The 21,022-nt window shown below is 47.6% G+C and overlaps 1 protein-coding gene across 1 annotated transcript in view; it reads right to left on the bottom strand.

The window, feature by feature from the left end:
* SHMT2 (serine hydroxymethyltransferase 2) overlaps positions 1–17,371 on the bottom strand; it is a 30,773-nt gene extending 13,402 nt beyond the window's left edge. The window contains exons 1-5 of the mRNA XM_056862721.1: positions 17,324–17,371; positions 11,943–12,134; positions 8,021–8,100; positions 5,173–5,373; positions 851–932 (exon numbers count right to left, since the gene is read on the bottom strand). Coding sequence (XP_056718699.1) covers positions 851–932; positions 5,173–5,373; positions 8,021–8,100; positions 11,943–12,134; positions 17,324–17,356 — 588 coding nt within the window. The 5' untranslated portion in view covers positions 17,357–17,371. The remainder of the gene's footprint in view (positions 1–850; positions 933–5,172; positions 5,374–8,020; positions 8,101–11,942; positions 12,135–17,323) is intronic.
* Positions 17,372–21,022: the final 3,651 nt, after the last annotated feature.

Genomic DNA, 21,022 nt, shown 5'->3' on the forward strand with positions numbered 1-21,022 from the left:
TATGAACAGCCATCGTCTTAGTGCTTATCTTAGAACTTAGCCTGCTTCTTAGAACTGGGAGCCACAGCAAAGTAAACTGTATAGGTCCCACCACCCATATTAACTACCATGACTTTCCTAAGTGAAAATTAAATCACACTTCCAGAGGGGTTAAGTCTGTTGCAGCAGAAACAGACAAGGAGTCTCACGGCACCTTAAAAACTAACACAGCGTAAGCGTTTGCAGCCTAGGCTTCATCTGAAGAAGGGGATTCTACCCCACAAAAATGTAAACTGGAATAAAATTGTGTTTGTCTTTTAAGGTGTCACAAGGGCTGCTACTAATTCAATCAAACCCCGGTTTCCCAGCTCCACAGCAAATCGGTATTCCCCCCAAACACACATACATGAAGGGGGTGGGGGGAAAGATGGCGCAAATGAAGCAGGCCTGCGCACCACTTGGGTCTCGGCAACTCGGACTTTCTGGGGTCTCAAGAAACAAAAGGAAAGAAGAAGGAAGAAAGAGGAGAAGCGGAGTTGGTTTTTATAAGCCGACTTTCTCTACCACTTAAGGAAGAATCAAACCGGCTTACAATCACCTTTCCCTTCCCCTCCCCACAACAGACACCCTGGGAGGTAGGTGGGGCTGAGAGAGTGTGACTAGCCCAAGGTCACCCAGCTGGCTTCGTGTGTAGGAGTGGGGAAACAAATCCAGTTCACCAGATTAGCCTCCGCCGCTCACGTGGAGGAGTGGGGAATCAAACCCAGTTCTCCAAATCAGAGTCCACCGCTCCAAACCACTGCTCTTAACCGCTACACCACGCTGGAACACACAAGACACACTGATACACCTGCTATTTCTGTTCACTCACATTTAGCTTGTAGGGCATGGATTCGAAGAAAATGGACGTAGCCGAGATACGCTTGACATCCGACATATACCCATGGGTCAGGCTGGTGGGAAGAGGGAAAGACATGCTGTCAGGACGAAACCGAGACCCTCGGCCACCGCTATGAACCTGCCGGACCTCTGCGGTCACCTTCCAAGCCCCCACCTCCTCACATTAGGTGGGGAGGCAAGTAGATCTGCCATTATTACAACCCATCTCCAGGCTGCAGAGATTAGTTCCCCTGGAGAAAAGGGCCGCTTTGGGAACTGGTTAAAAGGACTGGCTTTAATGGAAATAGAACCATATATGATATTGATTTACCAGGACTATGATATGTTTGAAATGAGTGTTAGGGTGAAATGGAAGACTTACAATACAATTAATCTTTAATGGAAATGGAGGGAGGTGTAGGGGAAGTCAATAATTTTTTTGATTATATACAAACATCTTTACCAACGGTTCCTATTTGTTTTTATCTTTTACTGTTTATCTCAACTGTTAAACTATGTGTTTAATATTTTTGGAAAAATTTAATTCTTAATGGGACCATTTAAAGAATACTTTTTGATCTAATTCCTTATTTACACCTTTTATTAATTTTATATTAGGTATTGATCTAATGATGTTAGATAGGATAAGAATATGTTAATTAAAATAGTATAGGGATTAGTTCCGTTAGCAAAAGTTTATACAATTTATTTTCAGACGGAAGAGGGAGAGGGGGGTCAATTTATTGTTAATTTAGTAATATTATTTGTTTTGTTTTTTACTATTATTACTATTTTTTAATATTGGATATTGTTTTACATGTTGATATATCAAATTAAGAAAATAAAAAATTATTTTTTTAAAAAAAGAAAAAAATGGCTGCTTTGGAGGATGGGCTCAATGGCATTGTACTCTGCTGAAGACCCTCCCCTCTCCAAACCCCTCCCTCCCTCGGCTCCACTCCAAAATCTCCAGGTTTTTCCCAACCCAGAGCTGGGAACCATAGTGGCAACCTAGGAGAGGGCCTTCTTGGCTGTGGCCCCCAAACTCTGGAACTCTCTCCCTAGGGCCGTGTTGGCGAACCTATGGCACGGGTGCCACTTCCGGCACGCGTAGCCCTTTCTGCCGGCACTCACGGTTCCTCCAAGCCGCTGGCCTTTCCGGCTCTTCCCCACCCCGGATGGGGGAGGCTGTAGCCCAGGGGTGGGGAACCTCCGACATCATTGGCAGTGGCCCCCGGACTCTCCCACAGAAGCTGCCGCCATTGCTGCCGCTGGAGCGTGCGCGGCCAGCCAGGCGGGTGGGAGAGCGGGGAACAGAAGCCGAGCGCCCACACTCGGCATGGCTGGCGGCTTCTCCGGCGCCCTCTGGGCCTGTGTGGGCGGAGGGGCATGGCTGGTCGGTGGGTGCGAAGGAGGCGCCCTCTGCCCCACCCTGCTCGCCTCTCACAAGCCTGCCGCCGCGCCCCACCGAGTGGCAAATCCAAGGCAAAACCTCCCATGCATAAATGGCCTCTTTCTTTTTCTGTCTCCCTCTGTCCTTTTCTTTCTCTCCCTTGCTCCTTTTCTTTCTCTCCCTTGCTCCATTTCTTTCTCCCTTTCTCTCTCTTTTTCTTTCTTTCTCTCCCTCCCTTCCTTCCCTTTCCCCCTCCCTTCCCTTCTTTCCTTCCTTCCTTCTTTCCCTCCAGCGGCTTCTCCAGCACCCTCTGGGTCTGTGCGGGCGGAGGGGCGTGCAGTCCTATTCTACCTTTGAAGTGCCCACAAGCTATCCTCCAAACACCTTTCCATTTGTCTTGATATGTAGAGAGAAAACACTAAGGAACTAGTTGCCAATCTCCAGGTACTAGCTGGAGATCTGCTATTACAGGTGATCTCCAACCAATAGAGATCAGTTCCCCTGGAAAAAATTGCCACTTTGGCAATTGGACTCTATGGCACTGAAGTCCTTCCCCAAACCCTGCCCTCCTCAGGCGCCACCCCAAAAACCTCCCACTCATGGCGAAGAGGAACTTGGCAACCCTAGCCTCTCCCTCTGGGCCCCCTCTGGGGGTGGCATTCAGGTTAAATTGCCGCATTGGCACTCAGCAATAAATAAGTGGGTTTTTGGTTGCAGTTTGGGCACTCGGTCTCTAAAAGGTTCGCCATCACTGCCCTAGGGAGACTCATGTGTCCCCTTTTGTTACCATCTTCCACCAGTCAGTGAAGACTTTTTGGTTTTATATGGCATCCTCTCTGGGATCCCTCCTTCCCGCCCCGTATTTTAATTGTTGTTTTTATATACATGTTATTTCAGCTCTGGTTTCAACAGCATTTAAGATGTGATTTTATTAGGCATGCTTTTGATTTGTTAAGCGGCCTTGGTGGCCTTTATGAGGGCGGAAAGGCAGGATATAAATTTTGAAAATAAATAATAAACAAAATTAACTCTTCCATCCAAAGAAAGCCCCACAGACTAGTTAGATAGCCCTCCTTCAGGCAAGATGGATTTAATAAGGCAGGATGAGATTTAGTAATTGCAACGGACCGTGTGGCCGGTGAGGAAGAGAACCATTCCCAGCAAACTCCTCTAATGAAGAAAGACACCGGAAATGTCCGCAAGCCACACCTACTGCCACGGGACGGTCACTGCCCAGGCAGGCAAATTTCCTTCTTGCACCTCACAGAAGAATCACACAAAATCAGCCCTAAACATAATTGCTTGAAAAAACATGCTTTCCACCCTTCTATCTTTTTAATTTAGCATCCAGCCCGATGAAGAGTTCTGGTGAGCTCGAAAGCTTGCCCCGTGGTTTGGGTCAATTCAGTCGGCCCTAATGTAACCTGTTATGTGGGTTTTGTTCTTGATTATGTATGTCTTTCTGCCATGGAACCTGTGGCTTACCTCACGGGGGATTTCATCTGCAGTTAACAAAACCGGCAACCCTCTCCCACATACAGGCCCTCTTCTCCCTGCCCCTTGATTTGGCCATTTGTTTCATCTTCTCCCCCTCAACACAGACTTAGTTAGCCCCACCAGTCTCCAGCCTTCTCTGTTACTATTGTGCTTCATCTCCAGCTGGATCAGACCAAGGCCCATCAAGTCCAGCAATCTGTTCACACAGTGGCCAACCAGGTGCCTCTAGGAAGCCCACAAACAAGACGACTGTAGCAGCATTATCCTGCCTCTGTTCCACAGCACCTAATATAACAGGCCTGCTCCTCTGATCCTGGAGAGAATAGCTGAGCATCATGACTAGTATCTGTTTTGATACTAGCCATGGATAGTAGCCATGGATAGCCCTATCATCAGAACATAAGAAAGGCCATGCTGGATCAGACCAAAGCCCATCAAGTCCAGCGGTCTGTTCACACAGTGGCCAACCAGGTGCCTCTAGGAAGCCCACAAACAAGACTACTGCAGCAGCATAGTCCTGCCTGTGTTCCACAGCACCTAATATAATAGGCATGCTCCTCTGATCCTGGAGAGGATAGGTATGCATCATGACTAGTATCTGTTTTGATACTAGCCATGGATAGCCCTATCATCAGAACATAAGAAAGGCCATGCTGGATCAGACCAAAGCCCATCAAGTCCAGCGGTCTGTTCACACAGTGGCCAACCAGGTGCCTCTAGGAAGCCACAAACAAGACGAGTGCAGCAGCACCATCCTGCCTGTGTCCCACAGCACCCAAGATAATAGGCCTGCTCCTCTGATCCTGGAGAGAATAGGGATGCATCATGACTTGTATCCATTTTAACTAGTAGCCATGAATACCCCTTTCCTCCATGAACATGCCCACTCCCCTCTTAAAGCCTTCCAAGTTGGTGGCCATCACCACATCCTGGGGCAGGGAGTTCCACAATTTAACTATGCATGTGTGAACATAAGAAAAGCCATGCTGGATCAGACCAAGGCCCATCGAGTCCAGCAGTCTGTTCACACAGTGGCCAAACAGGTGCCTCTGGGAAGCCCACAAACAAGACGACTGCAGCAGCACCATCCTGCCTGTGTTCCACAGCACCTAAGATAATAGGCATGCTCCTCTGATCCTGGAGAGAACAGGTGTGCATCATGACTAGTATCCATTCTGACTAGTAGCCATGGATAGCCCTTTCCTCCACTGAACATGTCCACTCCCCTCTTAAAGCCTTCCAAGTTGGCAGCCGTCACCACATCCTGGGGCAGGGAGTTGCACAATTTAACTATACTGCAGTTATTCCAGCTGCAGTTATTCCAACTGTTGACGGTTCTGTTTTATTCTCGCAGGCGCTTCCGTCAACTACAACTTTTCCTTTGACTTCCCTCACCCAGGTTCCGCTCCCTAACCAGTACGTACTGGCCTCCGTCGGGCAAGTCCAGGCCCATGAGGCGCTCATGGGGCTGCAACAGGGCCGTGTACGCTGCAAAGTTGGCAGGGGACCCGGAGTAGGGCTGGACGTTCACTCCCCAGCGCTCGGGATCCAGGTCAAAAGCTTCCAGAGCGCGGCGTTCGCACAGCAGCTCGATGCGGTCCACCACGTCAGCACCTCCATAATACCTGTGTCAGGAGGTAAATGGAAGAGAAGCATTGAAGACAGCCCATCCACAACCACAGTGCTTCTCTAATAACTGAGCCAGGGAAAGACAGAATTGAATACCTCAGCCTCACCCCACGTATAGTTATTCTCTCTAGGCCACCAGTATGTTTAAGAGAGTTTACCACGACAATCATCCCCTAACAAGAGTCTCCTGGATCCCCCCGCCTTATCTGCACCTAAGCCTTCCACAATCGACTTTTCTTCTGCCCCCTTCTTCATTACCATATCATTTCCTCAAATTTCCCTTTTCCGACCAACCCTCAATATCTAATATCTAAACCCGACATGGCTTGCTTTCATGGCCAACGCCTGTGATGCCACACATGCAGCAGCAATATCTGTAGGACACAAATATCTTGGCCTCCCCTATCTCTTTTAAAGCCCTACATGACCTGGGACTAGGGCATCTGGAGGGCCGTCTTCTCCCGTGTGTTCCTGCCCAGAAACTAAGATCACAGGATGAGGGTCTCTTAACTGCCCCACTGACCAAAGAAGCTTGTCTGGTGGTTACACAAGACAAGGACTTTTCCGTGGTAGCCCCACAGTTATGGAACAACCTCCCCAGGGAGGTGCTCCTGGTTCCCTCACCATTGATCTTTAGGAGGCAGCTGAAGACAGTTTTATTCATTAAAGTATTCCATTAGTTTTTCTGCCTTCCTGCAGAAATTGATTTTAACTAGTGGTTTTCATGCATTTTATTTTATTATTATTATTATTATTATTATTAAGAAGAAGAAGAAGAAGAAGAAGAGGAAGAAGAGTTGTTGTTTTATATGCTGACTTTCTCTACCACTTAAAGGAGAATCAAACCAGCATACAATCACCTTCCCCTCCCCACAACAGACACCCTGTGAGGTAGGTGGGGCTGAGAGAGCTCTAAGAGAACTGTGACTAGCCCAAGGTCACCCAGATGGCTTCCTGTGTAGGAGTGGGGAAACCAACCTGGTTCACCAGATTAGCCTCTGCCGCTCATGTGGAGGAGTGGGGAATCAAACCCGGTTCTCCAGATTAGAGTCCACCGGTCCAAACAACTGCTCTTAACCACTACGCCATGCCGGATCTCATTTACATTGTAAGCCACCTTGAGTTCCTTTAAGGTAAAAAGACTGAAGCTACATGTTTTAAATAAATGAACGAATAAATAAAATCTCCCTTCATGGCACATTTTTCTGCCACTCCCATCCGCCTGCTCTCCTTCTTCTCTTGTCCTCTGATCCCTTTCATTATTTATTGATCAGAAATGTTTGTAGATTGTCTTTTCACATAAGGAGGCCCAAGGGAGCTCACAGGAAATAACAGCACATAAAATCATAAAAGTAAGGTGCCTGGCAACTAACTAGATAAAACGCCACCATTTCCATGGAGAAAATAACCACACCATCCCAATGGAAACTAGACAAGCAGCTAAAACACAATTCGGCCCAAAAGGGGGAAAAAAGCCCTTCTCAACAATACTGTTTTATAAGCTCTTCTAAATGAAACTAGGGATGTAATAGATCTTGACTCAATGGACAGCCCGTTCCAGAGCTGAGAATACCCTAGAATGGGCCACCATTTTTTATTTCTTCTCCTCGTGCTCCCCCTTTAGAGAGCAGAGCCAGAGGGGTTCAACCGGAATCCCCTTTATCTATGGTCCAGAAAAAGCCTGAAGTCAGACCTAATATCTATTTACCTCGTATTTTTTTACCCTGTCTTTTGTTCAAAGGCGTTCGGGGCAGCATTCCTGGTTCTCCGTTCCTCAGTTTATACGACAACCCCATGAGGTAGGTTAGACCGAGAGAGAGATTGACTGGCCCAAGGTCACCCAGCAAACCTCAAGGCAGTGTTGGGATATGAACACGGATCTCTGCGGTCCCAGTTCAACTTCACCACACTGTCTTTCCTACTGCCTCCACCCTCCATGATTTCTACGTGACGAGTGTTAACGGGTCGGTTCCAGGGCCCCACCAAGGCCTGACAGTAGAATTTTGGTTCTCTGTATGGTGTTGGTGGCAATTGCAAATCAAAATCCTTTCCCCTCTGGAATAACTTCCCCTTTCCTTCCTGCCCTTAGCCACTGCTTTGCATTACGTATGCGCTGTTGCAAACAACCACTAATGCAAAACAGGCTTCCCTCCTGACCAAGGTTTGCAAAGGCGCCGCAAACCACGGTTGTGCTCTGTGGTTTTCAAAAGAACCTTTATTTGCACTAACTGTGGTTTACATGGGTGTATATACGATATGAACCCATGCGTAACAGGAAAAGAGCAAAGAACTTGGAGGCGGGGGGGTGGGGAGCTGGAGGAAGATATGTTAAGTGTGAGGCTGGTACCCAATTTTACAAACCATGTTTTTTTAGGGAGCCAACCTTACATCTGCCACCAGACACAAGGATCAAGAAAAAACCAGGCCCACAATTCAATTCACTTTGAAATAATGCTAAGAACACATCTATAACATTAATGCAGATTAGCAGTGCAATCCTGAACAGAATTATGCTTCTAAGCCCATGGAGAACTTGCAAGCTAGTGAGCAGCCCCAACCAGTCAACCTCCCTTAATCCACTTTTGTGCATCTTCTTGCAAACCAACTAAGTCGTTTCTGTTACCAACACTGCCACACCATTACCTTTTGCCAGGATAGCCCTCCGAATACTTGTTGTTCAGACAGGAGCCCAGGGCTTCCAGTGCAGCTCGGCTGCAGAAATTCTGAGGTCAGGGGCACAAAGAGAACATGGAATCACACGAGAATCAGAGAGATGGGTGGAAACATCCAGCATCCAGATATGATACAAACAAGGCCATATTTGAATACTTGAAGGGCTGTCATATAGAGGATGCTGCCGAGTTGTTTTCTGTTGTTCCAGAAGGTTGGGCCAGAACCAGCGGGTTGAAATTAAATCAAAAGTTTCCGGCTAGACATCAGGAAGAATTTTCTAACAGAGCAGTTCCTCAGAGGAACAACTTCCTTGAGAGGTGGTGAGCTCTCCTTCCCTAGAGGTTTTTAAGCAGAGGCTAGATGGCCATCTGTCAGCAATGCCGATTTTATGACCTTAGGCAGATGATGAGAGGGAGGGCATCTTGGCCATCTTCAGGGCATGGAGTAGGGGGTCACTCGGTGTGTGTGGGGGGGAGGTAGTTGTGAATTTCCTGCATTGTGCAGGGGGTTGGGCTAGATGACCCTGACGGTCCCTTCCAACTCTATGATTCTAGATGGGTGGAAACATCCATTATCCAAATCTGATATAAACATGGCCAAAGATGAGCCTTCTCTGATATGGTATAACCAGGGGTAAAAGTAAGCAAGTATGGGCTTGTAAGGAGTACTGATGAGAAAGGGGCCAAAAGGTACATCCTATCTTCCGCTTTCAGCCCCCACCACCATGGCTGCTTTCACGCATGATGGATAATGCACTTTAGCAACTGTTTGAAACTGGATCGCTAAAGTGCATTAAAGGTAAAGTTCCCCTGTGCAAGCACCGGGTCCTTCCTGACCCATGGGGTGACATCACATCCCGATGTTTTCTAGGCATACTTTGTTTACGGGATGGTTTGCCAGTGCCTTCCCCAGTCATCTTCCCTTTACTCATTTTACCGACCTTGGAAGGATGGAAGGCTTAGTCAACCTTGAGCCGGCTACCTGAAACCGACTTCCGTCAGGATCGAACTCAGGTCGTGAGCAGAGCTTTGGACTGCAGTACTGCAGCTTACCCCTCTGCATGTGAAAGCAGCCCAACATGTCAAAGTGGCCCAAGAGAGACAGTACTTTCACCCCTGGGACAACTAATGCAAATTCAAATCTCCCTTCTAGAGCTGTGCATATCAATAAACTGGAGCCAAAAATAAGCCAAAAAATTGGAATTTCAGCTTATTTCGGGCTTTGGGTTTACCGGTAGCAAAAGGCAGGGGAATTAGCCGAGCCGAATAGGCGATTCCCGGTAAAGCCGATTAGAGAATCGGTTTTTTGGGAATCAGCTTTCCCCCCAGCTTTTGTTGCAAGGAGAGCTAACTTTGCTTTTTCCTGAAAAAAATCATACCCCATAAACCCGAACCTGAAATTTACCCAAAAAAGTTTTTTGCACACCCCTACTCCCTTCCATTGGCTGGCATGCACTGAAAGAATCCAGAAGCCTTGTACCAACAACATATCCACACATTGACTGAACACAAGGGGAGGGAGAGAGGGCACGGGCATGCTGGCCAATCGCCAAGTGGTCTACATGGTGTGAATGCATCCAGGCGATATCTGTGCATAGGTTCCCTCCCCATTATCAGCCAGGTTGGGAAAACAGTGTCACAGGGAGGGAGGGGTCACAGAAAGGGAGCATATGAATGGGTACTTCCTCTGCATGTTTGTGCCCTCCAGATGAATTGGCAATCATGGGGAGGCAGGGAGAAACACACATGGCCGCTCTCCCTCCCCGCACTGTGAGTCGTCCCATAGACAGGTTGTCCTTACGGGGCTACGCTATTTATGATTCCAACCACCCCACTGTTACATACACAAGATCACACCTGCATCCCCCTGTTTTAATTAGTCCACCACCATGGGTCTTTGGTTCAGTACTGATAACCACCCTGGGGGCCTTTAAACCATTCTGTTTGTTGCTCAAAGAGTTAAGCAAGGCTGGGGGGGAAATCCCAGCTGTTTTGAGCTCTAAAAGTTTGATGGCTTTTTGAAGAAGAAAAAAATCCTAGTGCTAAAGAACTTTGAAAGCTTTTCAAGCCCTACAAAAACAACAATATTGTCACCGAAGACAGGGATTCTTAAACTTTTTCCACTCACAACCCCTTTTTTGTCCAAGAAATTTTTACGCGACGACGGGTATATAGGTATATAAAATAGGTATACAAATCAAACATTTACTGATAATAAATCATAAAGAAATTTATACTGTTGCCAAATGTTTCGCGACCCCCACATTCTGTTACGGTTGTGACCCACAGTTTAAGAAGTTTGACCTAAAAAACTGAAATATGTTTACATGTCATATAAAAGATCTTTAAAGTAAAAAAGGTAAAGGTCCCCTGTGCAAGCACCGGGTCATTCCTGACCCATGGGGAGACGTCACATCCCGACGTTTTCTAGGCAGACTTTGTTTGCGGGGTGGTTTGCCAGTGCCTTTCCCAGTCATCTTCCCTTTACCCCCAGCAAGCTGGGTACTCATTTGACCGACCTCGGAAGGATGGAAGGCTGAGTCAACCTTAAGCCGGCTACCTGAAACCGACTTCCGTCGGGATCGAACTCAGGTCGTGAGCAGAGCTTTTGACTGCAGTACTGCAGCTTAACACTCTGCGCCACGGGGCTCCTACAGATCTTTACCTCTCTTTAAACATTACATTTTATAACTTTCATATATACCCAACATCACTTTTAAACATGTGCAACTGTCATATTTTTACCTCCACTTAACTCCCGTTCCATCAATACATCCCTCTCAAACTCCTGTATATATTACATACGCTATTAACTATAGGTTGGAGCCTGCTGATGATTTCCATGTGCAAAGCAGAGGGGAATTTTTCACTAATTTGTGCCCTCCCCAATAGCAGATCCCAGACTCCTTGGGCATCTCCTGACTCACAGAAGCAGCATCTCAGGGGTATTATGACTCTAGCAGGAAGGCAGGCATGCTCCGCTGATGGAAATCTCTCCACCAGCAGAGATTTTTGGTGAGATCCAAACCTATAGAATTTTTGTAAAGCCTCTTATACATCTGAATGAAAGGGAAGGCAGCATGGTATAGCCCGATCTCATCAGATCTCGGAAGCTAAGCAGGGTTGGTATAGAATCATAGAGTTGGAAGGGACCACCGGGGTCATCTAGTCCAACCCCCTGCACAATGCAGGAAATTCACAGTGGGTGGAAATTAAATCAAAAGAGTTTCTATCTAGAAATTAGGAATAATTTTCTAACAGAGTGGTTCCTCAGTGGAACAGGCTTCCTCGGAAGGTGGTGAGCTCTCCTTCCCTGAAGGTTTTTAAGCAGAGGCTAGATGGCCATCTGTCAGCAATGCTGATTTTATGACCTTAGGCAGATCATGAAAGGGAGGGCATCCAGGCATCTTCTGGGCATGGATTATGGGTCACTGGGGGTAGTTGTGAATGTCCTGCATTGTGCAGGGGGTTGGACAAGATGACCCTGGTGGTCCTTTCCTATTCTATGATTCTATAGGGTTGCCAGATCTAGGCTGGGAAACTCCTGGAGACTTGGGGATGGAGCCTGGGGAGGACTGGGATCTCAGGGGGTACAGTGCCATAAAGTCCACCCTCCAAAGCATCCATTTTCTCCAGGGGAACTGATCTCTGTAGTCTGGAGATGAGCTGTAATTCCAGGGGATGCCCAGGTCCCACCTGGAGGCTGGCATCCCTACCTTTGCCCAACACCCCAGAGAGAAGCAGCCAATCAGAGCAAACAACTCTGACCTTGACAAGCCAGTGGTCTGACTCAGTGGAAGGCAGTTTCACGTGTATGTGTTCGTGTGTGACTGAACTGTCCTGTATCTCCCCTACGGGGCCAAGGCACGGACAGCCATCTTCCCATCACTCACCTCCGAGGCAATAAGCTCCAGCCCCCGGCACTGCCGATCCTTCTCCTGCCGTACTAGTTCCCACATCTCAGGGTCGCTCTCTGCCAAGCTCTCTTGCCCCGTCCATGCCGGAGCATCCTTGGCGGACGCAGTGGCCGCTTTGCTGTGCTGGGCCCGCAAACTTCCCCCGGCCTGGCAACATCTCCTGAGGGGCTGGCCCGGTTTAAAAAAAAAATAGCATGGTTATAACACAACCCGTTCAGGACTTTTGAGTGCCATCGGCAGAAAATCCACCCTTCCCACGCGTTAATGAACACAGGACATAATCAACCAGGATGTTTCCATGTCCAAGGAATACTTTGAGCGCTTGCTCTATTGGGGGGGAAAAACACGTAGAAGCGGTTTGATTTAGTGAAAACCCTTCCTGATTCCAGGCGACTCACCAGCCGGATAGAAGGCGTCTTCACGAGAAGAAGAAGAGTTGGTTTTTATATGCCGACTCTCTCTACCACTTAAGGGAGACTCAGACCGGTTTACAATCACCTTCCCTTCCCCTCCCCACAACAGACACCCTGTGAGGAAGGTGGGGCTGAGAGAACTGTGCCTAGCCCAAGGTCGTCCAGCTGGCTTCATGCATAGGAGTGGGGAAACAAATCCAGTTCACCAGATTAGCCTCCGCCGCTCATGTGGAGGAGTGGGGAATCAAACCCGGTTCTCCAGATCAGACTCCACCGCTCCAAACCACCGCTCTTAACCACTACACCACGCTGGCTCTCTTGCCAGCGAACGTGTGTGCAACTGTGTACAGGGTACACTTAGATTTTTCTTTTTATGTGTCGGATAGTTCTCATGTTACATACAACGCACGTATAGTAGAAGTAGAGGAGGAGGAGGAAAAGGAGGAGTTGGTTTTTATATGCTGATTTTCTCTACCTTTTAAGGAGAATCAAAACGGCTTACAATCTCCTCCCCACAACAGACACCTTGTGAGGTAGGAGGGGCTGAGAGAGTTCGGAGAGAACTGTGACTGGCCCAAGGTTAACCCAGCTGGCTTCATGTGTAGGAGTGGGGAATCAAATCCGGTTCACCAGATTAGAGTCCGCCGCTCCTGTGGAGGGGTGGGGACTCAAACCCGGTTCTCCAGATTAGAGTCCACTGCTCTTAACCACTACACCATGCTAGCTCTCTGAACGTGTGATTTAAACCCCACATTTATCCACATACTGGTCCCCAGTTTCATTCGTAAAGTGAACGTACATTGGCTCTTTCTTCCTGCACATGCATGCAGGAAGCGTGTAGTTTCATTGTAACTGGTGAAGAGGGCTACAGAAACAAAGAGATGTGGTCCCGATTTGGGGAGGAAGAGGAGGGCAGTTTCTAGGAGAGGGCTGGCAGAGAAAATGGCAGAGAAAATGGCAAAAGCAGTGTGCTAAGAGCTAGCTGGGGCCCACACCAATCGGGCCCCGAAGCTTGCGCCATTCATTTATGCACTCAGGAAAATTCTGCGCCCGCTCGAGGAGGCTTCCAAACAACATCAATTATCAAAATAATAAATGTTATCAATTATTAATATAAAAAGAAAGAAAGCCATCCGACATTAAAAATAGCACAAAACTATCCATGAAACGAACAGCAGAAGCAGACCCGAAGACAGTATGGTAGGCTGAGCAAGGCTCAAGCAGGAGAGCATTCTGCAGGCAAGGCGCCACCACTGTAAAGGCCCTGTCTTCAGTTGCCAGCCACCTCGCATTTGAAGACGGGGGCACAGAGAGCAGGGCTTGTGAGGAAACCTGAACTGATGGGGGGGGGGAGTATGGGAGGAGACAGCCAGTCGTGTGCCTTCCCACCATTCTGACTCCATTCTTAAAATGGATTTTTTTTCACAAGGTCACAAGACCCTTGGGTTCCCTTAAGACCTAGCAAGCCTATTATGAAATGTAAGGTAAAGGTAAAGGTCCCCTGTGCAAGCACCGGGTCATTCCTGACCCATGGGGTGACGCCACATCCCGACGTTTTCTAGGCAGACTTTGTTTGCGGGGTGGTTTGCCAGTGCCTCCCCCAGTCATCTCCCCTTTACCCCCAGCAAGCTGGGTACTCATTTGACCAACCTCGGAAGGATGTAAGGCTGAGTCAACCTTGAGCCGGCTACCTGAAACCGACTTCCGTTGGGATCGAACTCAGATCTTGAGCAGAGCTTTTGACTGCAGTACTGCAGCTTAACACTCTGCGCCACGGGGCTCCTATTATGAAATGAACATCCTGCAATACAGTTAAAGGGCTGCAACTCTTGATGCTTCCTGCTACTGGTCACGGCTGACCTACGGCAACCTCTGGTGGGGTTTTCAAGGCAAGAGGCGTTTGGAGGTGGTGTGCCATTGCCTGCCTCCACGTGGGCCGAGAGAGTTCGGAGGGGACTGCTTTGTCGGCAGCTGCCACCAAAGCCCAAGGATCCATACTGTGTTATTGAAGTTAAGCTGCGGCAATCATGTTGTGGCTGGCTCCGCCTTCTGCGGCAGCCATCTGTTACTACGCTAGGGTTGCCAACCTCCAGTTACCAGCTGGAGATCTCCTGCTATCACAACTGATCTCCAGCCGATAGAGATCGGTTCCCCTGGAGAAAGCGGCTGCTGTGGCAATTGGACTCTGTGGCATTGAAGTCCCTCCCCTCTCCTAACCCCGCCCTCCTCTGGCCCCGCCCCAAAAACCTCCCGCCGGTAGCAAAGAGGGACCGGGCAACCCTACCCTACGCCCATTGTGCTGTGTCAGAATTCCAGGCTCAAAAAGGTTGGGGACCCCTGCTCTGACTCTGAAAGATACCTGTATTATTACTCGGTCCACAGATGAAGATTTAACAGAATAAGAAATGGCTTCAAGCAACTTTAGTATAAACAGCAACTAAAATATCTTGTACAGCTGCCTTGCTCTAAGACTTAGGTCATATGACCTTAGGGCACGTCCACAAATTACCAGCTCTTTAATTCTGCTAAATATAGTGGAATGTCCCTGAATTATAAATTCAACCATTACAACACCGATAAGATCCCATCAAGCCCCCACTCTCTACTCTATGACAACTGCCCTAAGTTTCCCAAAAGGGCAGTGAAACAACTTAACAGGATCTACTTTATCACAGCGCATCTTCATTCCAGCCTCCTGCAAGGGTGGCATAAATGGGGAGCCTTATTCCATATTTCACCACTACTCCACCCCCACCCCACCCCCGCAAGGTAGAAAAGACAGAAACCAAGGTCAGTGACATTTATGCCCAAACAGGGATTTGAACCCAAGATTTCCCCAGCCTCGGTATTCCATTCAGTATATACCCTGGCTGTTGGAGTTGTTGACTGGGGTTTTCATTTACAGTCATGTGCATGTCCGAACTACATCATCATGCAAACCATACGAGCGCAGAGGGTTTAACGTTACAACCTTCTGCAAGGCACCTGTTTTCCTCACTGAGTCGTTAACAGTACTTTAGATAAAGTCATAAAAGCGATATATAAAAAAATCACCATACTAGCAGGCAGCAAAAATAGCAGCTCAGTCGAGAAGTTAACCAGCTTCTTTCTAAGGGGCCCCCAATGGATTGACAGGATAACATTTGCCATCTGCGTGGCATTACACCAGTGGAGCGGAGAAAAAAAAGGAGGAAAAATATTGCCACTTCAATCACAGAGAAAGCGGCAGGGTGAGAGAAATAAGAAGGGTGTGTGTGGACAGGACAGTCAATTTCAAGGCTGGCTGAAACAAAGCGGGCTTTGTGTTGCGTAGGGGTAAGCGGGCTTCATTCATGCAGAATAGCTAAGGCATCAGGTTCTGCTGCTAACGCTGAGTTGGCAAGTTTGGCCCGGAAAGACAGAGAGAGAAAAAGTTTTGCCCGGGCAAAAGTTTGCAGATTTTCCTTCTGAACAAGTTTCAAAGCAAGCCAGGTCAGCTCAGCAGCAGGTTGACGGCAGCTGGAAAGAAAAAACACACGGCTCTCTTTTCTTTATATAAAAAAAAAGGATGGGGGGCCGCTAAGAAAAGCGCCTTTGAACCATTCTCTCCGCAGATGATGTAACCGACTCATCTCGGTTGCATCAGCGAGAAGGGAGAGCTCAGGAATGCCACGAAAGCGCGTCCAAAGACTGAAACGTGTCTCAGTCAAAACCAAAGAATCTACTCCCTCTCCAAACCGCATTAGATTTAAAACAGGAGGGGAAGGGGGCAACACACAAACACATGTTTGTTTCTCACAACAAGAAAGCAATTGTTCTCTAATCGTAAGCGTTTTCACGGACTGCGGCCGATCGGCCCTATTTTTAAAAACGTTAACTGTGTTACCTAAATCCACAGAGCGAGCTGGCAAATCAGAAAGCCGTTTTCAAGGGGCAGGCCGCTTTATTGACCAGGTTCAAGGAGTTTAAACAGCAGGTTATCAGTACAGCAGGTGCCAGAGAGACTTTGGTAAGGTGATAAAGCCAGCCAACTGCAGGTTCTTTTTAAAATATTGTCGAAGGCTTTCACGGTCAGAGTTCATTGGTTCTTGTAGGTTATCCGGGCTGTGTAACCGTGGTCTTGGAAGTTCTTTTCTTTATTCCCCCCCCCTCACCTCCACTTTTTTCACCCAACTCTAAGGCCTCTTTCCTAATGCCTTCCCCCCCCCTTCTTCCCCCAAAGCTGCAATGTCAGATAGGACAGCGCAGAGAGTGAGGAGCCGCTTACAAAAATTAGCCTATAAAAGTCAGCATAGCGTGACTGCTTGGAAGGGCTCCGGCAGATAATAGCGTCTCAGTCTTGAACGTGGAGATAACTCTTCGCCCTGCGCCGCATCCAAGAGCCATTAGCCAGAATTAAATAATAATTGAGCAGCAGAATGGCAAAGATCTGTTGGTGCTATCACATCCGTCGCTATAACCCCCAGGCGGGTATAAACTCCTTACCCAAGACGCTTGCGCTTCTCAAGTTGCACAACTTAATGCTCCCATTGCAAACAGACAGAGAGAGGGACCAGCATCATCAGGGATAGATCTTGACAGCGGATGCAGAAAACTTTACTTTCTTGTGCAGAGGCTGTTAACAGCAGGGAGAGACAGGGGCAACTAGCTATAGGAAACAGGCTTTTCATAGGCCCCTGTACCCCTCTCAAGGGGGGTGGGGAAAGGGGACTGGAAGGTCTGAACCCACAGGGCTGCTTTGCAAAAGAAATAAAGCCCACCCGCAGCATCAAGATGTCCCAGGTCTTGGAAGTCTTTCCAAGAAATTGCCTCTGTGACTTAAAAGCTGCTTCCCCCCACCCCCCACTTCCCCAGCCCCTAGCTGGCATACCTCTGCACCCAACTTGGGTGTCCAAAGAACACTGATCTCTTCCCCCCCCCCTTCCTAAAATAAAACATAAAACTGTCATTCACTCAACGCCTTACCTTGGCAAAATGTCTAAAGGGAAAAGGCAGCATGACAGCCCAAGGCGGAAGGAAAGTGCCAAACTGTTTTCTTTTTTTGCAAGCTTGTTGCCCCAAGGAGTCCCAAGAATGAAAATCAGAAGAGAGGCGGTGGGCTGGGGAAAGGGAAGCACGTGGCCCTCCCTCCTCCACTGCCAGTGACTACCGGGTGCGAAAGGGATCACGGGAGATGTAGTTTTCCCGCGGTCCTTGCTCTGATCTCTAAACAGGCGGCTAGGTTGTGTGTGTGATAAAGATGGTGCAATGCCTTGAAACTAAGGCTCGTTTCGCCATTGGTTTTCATTATATCACAAAACAATGAATAACAGAATCTTACGCTCTATATGCGTATATGTATTTTTTCTTTTATATGTATACTTTTTCTTTTTCTGTTTTCTGTTTTCTTTTTTTTGGTTTTATTATAAAAATGCAATAAAAAAATTATTTTTTAAAAAACTGTATTTTTACATTCACTCCACCGTCTGCAGGGTTGCCAACCTCCAGGTGCTTAGCAAAAATAAAGCACCGATTACTAAATAGACCAGCTGCGTGAAACAATAGCATCAAGCTCCCTAAGTGATATGCAAAAGTGTGATTATATTATATACAAGGGCAAGGAGCCAACAATGATAAGGATACATACATGAGCATATGTACAAAGACAGAATGTAGCTAGCAAGCTACCAAACAAGATGGTCAGTTTCAACAGTTTCAACAATTGTCTTTCAAAGGTAAGTACAATGACTTATTCTATTCATGTGTGTGTTAAGTGCCACCAAGTCGCTTCCGACTCATGGCGACCCTATTAATGAAAGTCCTCCAAAATGTCCTATCTTTGACAGCCTTGCTCAGATCTTGCAAATTGAAGGCTGTGGCTTCCTTTATTGAGTCCATCCATCTCTTGTTGGGTCTTCCTCTTTTCCTGGTGCCCTCAACTTTTCCTAGCATGACTGTCTTTTCCAGTGACTCTTGTCGTCTCATAATGTGACCAAAATACAATAGCCTCAGTTTAGTCATTTTAGCTTCTAGGGTCAGTTCAGGCTTGATTTGATCTATAACCCACTGATTTGTTTTTTTGGCGGTCCAGGGTATCCGTAACACTCTCCTCCAACACCACATTTCAAAGGAATCTATTTTCTTCCTATCCGCTTTCTTCATTGTCCAGCTTTCACACCCATACATAGTAATAGGGAATACGGTGGCATGAATTAATCTAGTCTTGGAGGCCAGCGACACATCCTTACACTTCAAAATATTTTCTAGCTCCTTCATGGCTGCCCTTCCCAGTCTCAATCTCCTTCTAATTTCTTGGCTGCAGTCTCCCTTTTGGTTGATAGTGGAGCCAAGGAATAGAAAGTCTTGAACAATTTCAATTCTATTCTTATTCTATATATTTCTTTCCAGGGAAGAAGATGGAGCCTGGAGCAGGTAGAGGCACATCCAGCTTTTGATGTGCCTCTATCTGCTCCAGGCTCCATCTTCTTCCCTGGAAAGAAATATATAGAATAAGTCATTGTACTTACCTTTGAAAGACAATTGTTGAAACTGACCATCTTGTTTGGTAGCTTGCTAGTTACATACTATCTTTGTATATATGTTCATGTATGTATCCTTATCATTGTTGGCTCCTTGCACTTGTATATAATATAATCACACTTTTGCATATAACTTAGTGAGCTTGATACTATTATTTCACACAACCTCCAGGTACTAGCTGGAGATCTCCTGCTGTTACAACTGATCTCCAGCCTATAGAGATCAGTTCACCTGGAGAAAATGGCTGCTTTGGCAATTGGGCTCTATGGCATTGAAGTCCCTCCCTTCTCCAACTCCCGCCCTCCTCAGGCTCCACCCCCAAAATTTCCAAGCACTACCCGACCCAGAGCAGCACCCCTAACTGCACCATCCCCACGTCCAAACCAGGGAGTGCTAGGGTTATTGAACCACACAGTTGCTATACTCTTCTCTGATGCCCTTCACATTGGGGGGGGGCAGGAATAACAGGTAAAAATTCAACAGGTGCAGCTTCCCCATCATTGCATTTTAGTGTTGAGGGAGACAGAACTTGTTTGATTTTTTTCCTGGAACCGTTAAAGGAACAAGGGCCCTGCCAGAGAGGAAAATCCAAAGGAAGGCAACCCTACATTTTATAGGGTGACAAGTGGCTCCAGCAATTTGGACAAACAAAAATCCAACAGGTGTCACATTTCTTGCCCTGGAAAGCAAATCTCAGAGAAAAGACCTCACTCCAGAATGCTGCAAGAAAAGAAACATGTAAACACTAGCTTTTGAGCAATCATCTTTAGCAGGCAAGCCGAAAGAGGTCTCCTAAGAAGTAAGCCCCATTTTATTCCCCAATGCTTACTTCCAGGAAAGTGTTCCTAGGCCTGCAGCCCCATGGGTCCTTAAATTAATTAATTTACTAAATGCCAGGGGATCTGAGCAACTGAGCAATTTCTTTGCATAAATTAAAAATGGATCAAACCAACTGGAAATCCTATCTGGAAAAAGTTAGGTTTGGGGCTGCTGCCTGCAGTGACCCCCTGGTGTCCTCCTGGTAGGGGTGCCAACCTCCAGGTTGTGGCTGAAGATCTCCCACTATTACAACTGATCTCCAGGTGACAGAAATCAGTTCACCTGGAGAAAATGGCTGCTTTGGAAGGTGGACTCTATGGCATTATAACCCACTGAAGTCCCTCCCCTCCCCGAACCCCACCCTCCTAAGGTTCCATCCCCAAAATCTCTAGGTATTTCCCAACCCAGATCTGGCAACCCTATTTGCTGGTGTGTATTGGGTTGCCAACCTCCAGGTAGTAGCTGGAGATCTGCTGCTTTTACAACTGACCTCCAGCTGATCGAGATCAGTTCACCTAGAGAAAATGGCCACTTTTGCAATTGGACTCTATGGCATTGAAGTCCCTCCCCTCCCCCAAACCACTCCCTCCTCAGTCTCTGCCCCAAAAACCTCCCGCCGGTGGCAAAGAGGGACCTGGCAACCCTAGGTGTGTAGCTAATGGGCATCACTGAGCAGACTGGTTCTGTTGCAGCGTCAAGAGACTGGATAATACAAGTAGTAATAATATTTAGCAGTTATATTGTGCTTCCCTTAAGTGCCGAAAGGGCTTCACCTACATATCTTAGACCAATAGCCAGACCTATGCTTCAGACTTCATAACTCATTCCCTTCTTGGGCAAAGTGCTTGAGTGAATGGAGGCCAGCCATGCGGCAACAATCGTTCTTAGGTGAAATGGATTATCTGGAGTCATTTTGGCTACAGGCCTGGTTTGAGGAATGAAACTGCCTTGGTCACCCAGATGTTCTGCGCCGGAAGCAGAGAGAGTGCTACCCAGATGGTGTGGTGGTGGGAAGTGCTGTCAAATCGCAGCCAACTCATGGGGGCCCGGTAGGGTTTTCACGGCAAAAGATGAGCAGAGGTGGTTTGCCATTGCCTGCCTCTGTGTAGCAGCCCTGGACTTCTTTGGTGGTCTCCCATCCAAGTGCTGATCAGGGTTGACCCTGCTGAGCTTCTGAGATCTGATGAGATTGGGCTAGCCTGGGACATTCAGGTCAGGGCAGAGATGAGCAGGGGTGGTTTGCCATTGCCTGCCTGTGTAGCAGCCCTGGACTTCCTTGGTGGCCTCCCATTCAAGTACTAACCGGGTCTGACCCTGAGATTGGGC

This window comes from Euleptes europaea, chromosome 1 (genome assembly GCF_029931775.1).
Source record: "Euleptes europaea isolate rEulEur1 chromosome 1, rEulEur1.hap1, whole genome shotgun sequence".
Lineage (NCBI taxonomy): Eukaryota > Metazoa > Chordata > Lepidosauria > Squamata > Sphaerodactylidae > Euleptes > Euleptes europaea.